General features: G+C 51.8%; 1 protein-coding gene across 9 annotated transcripts in view; it reads left to right on the forward strand.

Annotated features, from left to right (window-relative positions):
- ERG (ETS transcription factor ERG) overlaps positions 1-6,303 on the forward strand; it is a 263,881-nt gene that overhangs the window by 217,535 nt on the left and 40,043 nt on the right. For all 9 annotated transcript variants that reach the window (XM_078452772.2, XM_060640881.3, XM_060640880.3 and 6 more), the window contains one exon: positions 3,590-3,741. In XM_078452772.2, the coding sequence (XP_078308898.2) occupies positions 3,590-3,741 (152 nt within the window). The remainder of the gene's footprint in view (positions 1-3,589; positions 3,742-6,303) is intronic.

A 6,303-nucleotide genomic window follows, 5' to 3' on the forward strand; every position in this document is an offset into this window, starting at 1 on the left:
AGTGATACATTGAACACCCAAACCCTTATCATGGTAGGTAGCGTAGAGATCACATGATCCTCTGTTCTTGGCAGGGCTTGCTGCCGGGGGAGTACCAAACTGTTTCTGGAAGTTTCTCTTTGATGACTTACAAGCCTCGGAGTGCACGATGTTGAAGCTGCAAGTGCCGTAAGCCGGGAGGCAGATTCCGCAGAGTGTGGGTCTTTTCTTCTCACACCTGCGCTACGAACTGAAAATGTATTTACTGTGAGACTTTTAAAAATACATTTTCCAGTTCTCTGAATCAGGTTGAGATTTTTTTTTTCTTAAACAAAGCAGTGTCTAAATAATAGATGTATCCTCTGAAAAAAATGTTCTTCTCCTGGAATTGCCTCTATTTCTTACTTAGGTTTTTTTTTTCTTTTATATGTGTCCTTCGTTGGGTCCCACACACGCCGTGCCCGGGATTGAACCTGCCCTGGGGCTACAGTGATGCCCTAGAATAGGAATTGTGCAAATATTGCAACACATGGCTTAAACCAGAGTAACACGTGGTCAGGGAGTTGTCAACGCCTTTCTGAAGTTCAGGTTTATTTCACCTTGTAGGGACAGCATCTTCCCTTGACTTGGTGGGGGCATTCTGCACAGGGGCAGGGAGTTAGGCTGCCCAGCTTTAAGTCTTACTTTTGACCTCTCCTGGCTCTGCGACCTGAGCAGGCCCTTCTCCTTTGTGTACTTGGCTGACGCCTCTGAAAAATGGATGTGATGTATGCACCTGCCTCCCCAGGCTATCGTGAGGACTGTTAATGGTTAGGCTCTCAGGACAGGGCCCACACTTCTGTGTGCTCCTCTTGGTCTGTTAAAATTCCCAAGAGAATACACCAGGGGAAATGCCTGGCAAGTGAGAACAGAACAGCCGGGGCTCTTGTGGCCACTGTGTATTGATAACCTGCTTGGAGTCCAGCATTGTCAGTGGCCTGGGGGGTGACCCTCTCCCCTCTCTGGGGCCGGAGTTCCCTTAGAGCTTTTTTTTACAGAAACTATTGGAAATGATCAAAAACTTGGTTCCATTCTATCTTCTCCTGAAGCTAAAACAAAATACAATGGAAAAAAGATGATTTTTGTTTCAACTGTCTTGAAGGCACAGCTTTTGAAAATAGGGTCTGAGGGCTGTTTTGTTTTTGTTTTGCTTCTGTTTTTTGTTTTTGCTTTGCTTTTGTTTTGTTTCTTGTTTTTGTTTTTTGGGGTTTGGTTTTCAATGGAAGGTGAATGGGAAAGCTTACCTGTCCTGCTGGAGAAGAGAGAACTTATGGTGCCTGGTAAACAGCAGGCACTCAATAAAAATGGTCTAGATGGATGAGTGAATGGGTGAACTTGCAGCGCTCATCCCAGACTCTGTAGTTGTTGCCAGAGTTATGCTCATCTGCTGAACAGCATCTAAAGCTTGTTCCTTGAAGAACCAAATCTTTTAGACTCTGTCCCCTAGTCCCTAGTAACTTCTCTCCTCGAGGAAAATACACCAAAACACACACCTTCTCCTCAACTGCTGGAATTTTCCAGAGGGATAGGAAACTAAGTGTCAAGTGAAGACATTCCGTGTTGTGATATTAGGATGGGTCTTTTAGAGATAAGTGTCTGCAGCCAGGAAAAGTAGCATCGGGAGGAAATAATGCATGTGTAGGCAGTGATGGAAATCTAGAGAGTGTGCACCATGGGAACTCAGACTGTTATTGTTTATAAATTTCCTTCGTGTTAGTACAGCTGTGGGGATGCTGTGAAACATGGCCATGTATTTCCAGGCCTGTGGTGGGGCCTTAGTCCTGTGACCCTGACCATGATCTTTATCTGTAGATGTACCTACGCCTTCCTCGCTGTCAGCCCTGGGCTGTCTCCATCAGCACCAGGTCTGTGTGTATTTTCAGTGATCTAGGATGCTGAATGAGCTCTTTTCCCTCTTTTCCCTCTTTTCCAGGGCACTCTTTCCCTTGGTCTGCCCTTCCTGTCCACACCCCTGCCAAGCCTTTGGCTCCCGAATGACCTTCTCCATCCCACTCCGGGCCTGTCCCACCCAGAGAGTGCCCTTCTGGCTCAGAGGGTTTTGATGTTCTCAAGCTTGAAGGTCAAGGCCATGCCAGGCCCATGGTTCCATGATTCCACAAGTTGGATGCAGAGCTTCAACTAGTGAGGTGTGGAGGAGACGAAGAAAAGTTCATTGGAGTGGAGCCCACAACCTCAACGCCTTAGACACTGGGAGGGAATCCAACATGCAGTGGAGTTTTGGAGATTCCCAAGAGTAGGAAAATCCTGTGTGGGGTAGAGCTCGAGAGGCAGTTTTTGGAAACCCACCTTAGAAGATATAACCCAACTATCAAGGCCCCTCATCTACAGTGGTCTCGAAGTTAATGAGCTGTGGGCTAACCTTCTAAAAGGCATTGACATATTTTTCTGTTTCCTGGTTGCGTTGGATTTTCCTTTTGGGGGGTTCCCTGTTAGATATGATTTCGTCATATATTTATGGTCCCTTTCTTCTTTTTCCAGAAAGAAGGCAGGGTTTGTCTTTATCCAAATGGCTGCCGCTGCCTTCCTAATGGTAGTGGCCCTGTGAGTGGTCGTCAGAGGGCCAGCGGCTGACTCCTATCTGCATCCGTCCTCATGGCTGGTTTCACACCCCATCCCAACCCCTAGGGGCAGCTGAGTCCACTCTCCGGCCGCCTCCCAGGCTGCCAGGTCTGCCCCCGTCCCTGCCCCGCCTGCCAGTGTCTCGGCTAGGGACAGTGTGAGCCTCCAAAGCTCCATATCTCATGATTGGCTATAGGGAGTTGAAACTGAACACACGAATTTCATTCTGAGGTTTTGAAGGCGAATGTCGTTGGAGGATAAACCCAGCTGTCCGAGCTGGGGTCACCTCTGTGCATACGGTACATGGCCTGTTTACAGTCACGGAGACAGGACCGTGGCGGTTCACTGTTCCTTGCAAGTGTTTCCAAACAGCTGTCACCAGTGGAGTTTTGACATGACAGTTTCAGAAGGCTCTGGCTTAAGAAACAGAAGCCAGCTGGCAACTTGCTTCCCTCCAGGCCGCCCCGGGCTTCAGCCGAGGGTGGGCAGTGCACTAGTCCCCTCGGGCTGGCATAGCTAAATGCCGCAGACTGGGGGGCTTACGTGACACAAATTTATTAATTTATTTCCCACAGTTCTGGGGGCTGGAAGTCCAAGGTCAAGGTGCCGGCGAGGCCAGGGTCTGGGCTGTGGACGGCCACCTTCTCAGTGTATCCTCAGTGGCAGAGACAGAGAGGGAGAGTCCCCGGGTCCCTTCTGCTTCTTGTAAGGGACTGATCCCGTCATGGGGGCCTCGCCATTGTGACCTCATGTGATCACCTGCCGAAGGCCCCACTTCTGAATACCGTTCCATTTGTCAGGGCTTCAGGAAAGGAGTTTTGGGGGGACAGGGCCATTCAGCCCCTAGCAGACACCGTATTTGCCCGTTGACTCTTCTCTCCTCCCTTCTCCGTCTGCCTCTCTCCACCACACCCTTGCTCCGTTCTCTCTGTGGATCACAGGCCGGCCGGGGGGCAGCAATAATGGAAGAATGTATCTTCTTCTCCTTCAGAAACTCCCCGGATGAATGCAGCATGGCAAAAGGCGGGAAGATGGCGGGCGCCCCAGACACCGTCGGCATGAATTATGGCAGCTACATGGAGGAGAAGCACATTCCGCCCCCAAACATGACCACGAACGAGCGCAGAGTGATCGTCCCAGCAGGTCAGATGCTCCTAGGGTGCCGTCGAGCTTGGCCTGCCTGCCTCTGGCATCCGGCACCCTCCATGGCCTGGGGGAGTGACTGTAAACGCAGGCCAACAGGAGTCTGTCCACCTGTGGTGGAATGTCCACTGAGTGTGTGTGTGCGTGTCTGTGTGTGTGTGTGTGTGTGCGCGGGAGAGACAAAGAGAGGATGGAAACCTACGAAAAATGACCTTTCAGGGGAAGAAGTGCCCTTTCTCTGAGATTATTTGGTGGTAAATATTCTTTTTTAAAAAAAAAAAAAGTTTATTTTTGAGAAAGAGATTGAGAGAGCACACGTGGGGGAGAGGCAGAGAGAGACGGAGAGAGAGAATCCCAAGCAGGCTCTGCGTTGTCAACGCAAAGCCCAGCGCAGGGCTCGATCGCACAAACCGTGAGGTCGTGACCTGAGCGGAAACCAAGAGTCGGCCGCTTAACTGACCGAGCCGCCCAGGCGCCCCTCTTAAATATCCTTGTTTTTGCATGAAGTGCTACATTTTCATTCTACGTGGTATGCTTTCGAAAAAGACTTCTTAGCTGGCAAAATACAAAGCTGGGAGGCATCACGGTTCGTGCTCAAAATTGAAAATTCCAGCTCACCCTGGCCTGTCGTCCCGATTCTGAGAACCAGAATGACTCTTTGCCACAGAAGTAATTCTAAACTCAAACCAAAGCAATAGCCCTGAACTTGAGGAAAATGCCACGAACTCACTTGTTTAGCAAAAAACTGAAGGTGATGGGAAAGATGACTTTTCAGAGGAAACGAGCTGCAGAAACCCAAAACTACCACAGACACCGTCACTGCTTTGTGGGTCCTTAACAGGTGTCAGGGTTTTGGGTAAGCAGTGTGAAGGCACCATCTCGTGATATCTTGGGGAATAGGAATTGTTTTTTTTTTAATTTTTTAATGTTTATTTTTGATAGAGAGACAGAGAGAGAGAGAGACAGCATGAGGGGGGAGGAACAGAGAGGGAGACCCAGAACCCAAAGCAGGCTCCAGGCTCTGAGCTGTCAGCACAGAGCCCGTCTCGGGGCTCGAACTCACGGACCGCGAGATCCTGACCTGAGCCGAAGTCAGACCCTTAACCGACTGAGTCACCCAGGCGCCCCTTGGAAAATAGGAATCCTTATATCACAATTTCCCTGATGAGGAAAATGGAGCTCCCAGGGGTCAACTGACTTCTCCCGGGGACTACTGTTAACAGGAGGCCAAGTCCGCGTTCAGACGGGCCTGCCTGCCCTGGGTCTCTTCCGTTAGCTGCTGGGTTAAATCTCGGCTCCTAACACGGCCCCTGTGGGCTCCCCTCTGTCACTCCTTGCAGCCATCTGGTCACCCTGTGGCTTGGCCTCAGGGGCTTGGAATCAGGGTCACTTCAGCCTGAAACCTTTGGTTCCAGGTAGTTCTGTCCTTCACGAGCGCTCGGTGCAAATGTCTCCTCGGAGAGGCCTTTCCCGAAGGCCCCGCCGGAAGCCATCCCCCATTCTACCTGCTGACCTCAACCCCCTCCGCCCTCTTGGTCTCCCGGCTGTCACTCCACTGTCCATTCACGTGAGCGTTTGCTGAGTGGCTTCCTCCCTCAGTACAACGCAAGCCCCCCCGAAAGGCCCAACCTCCATGGCCAAGTACAGGGCTGGCCTGAGGTAGGTTCTCCATGAACACCAAGCGAGGGGAGAAGGCGCGAAAGGCTGCCAGTGCACGAGCGAGGTCCGCGCAGACTGGACTCCGTCTTGCTCCAGGGGTCACTGACCTTCACCTCCGTGAAGCGGGGTGGCCGCAGGCTCAGATCCGCTCAGGGTGTGCGTCTCATCCCGCTGCCCCTTCTCCTGCACGCGGCCACTTTCACGGACCTCCGGCACCTTCCAAATAGAGTGCAAAGCACGCGGTACTTGGCAGAACGTCTGGCTTGGGTCCGTGGCCCGGGCTGCTCCCCGGGGTGGTCGCTGGGCGGTGGCTTTCAGCAAGACTGCTTGATGCCTTGATACGAAAGGCATCATCCTTTGGGGCCACCTCGGAGGCATGTTGTGAGACCTTTATAGGAGACAGCAGACATGAAGTCTCATGTGTGCCCCGTGACGGGGACAAAACAGGTTTCGATGTTGACTGAAAGGCAGTTGGCTTTTGTACGGAAGCTCCCCCCTTTTGGTTTGACCACAGCCCCCGAGCTGCTGACCCGAAACTCGGGACTCGATCCCGGGCCGTCGCACAAAAGGCACTTCCTGTGGAGGGGGAGCCATACGGAAGTGCAGATGGTCTGAGGCACGCGTCCTGGACGTGGGGTACCTGAAAAAGGCTGGAGAGCAGGGGAGTTCCTGGGGAGGAGCAGGGGGCAGGGACGCCGTTGCCTCGGACGCTGTCTGGACGTGAACAGGACGAGGTACAGACCCGAAGAGCGCCCACCCACACAACCCCTCTCAGCCTTAGCCTTGTTTCTTCAGAGTGTCGTTTCTTCAAGTCAGGCGAAACGAAGTTTTTGTTAGTTCTCTAAGACCAGAGAATCCATCTGAGGACAGGCCTGTATTGAAGATTCTTGTCTTGGCTCCTGA

The sequence above is a fragment of the Panthera onca genome, chromosome C2, assembly GCF_046562875.1.
Source record: "Panthera onca isolate mPanOnc1 chromosome C2, mPanOnc1 haplotype 2, whole genome shotgun sequence".
NCBI lineage: Eukaryota > Metazoa > Chordata > Mammalia > Carnivora > Felidae > Panthera > Panthera onca.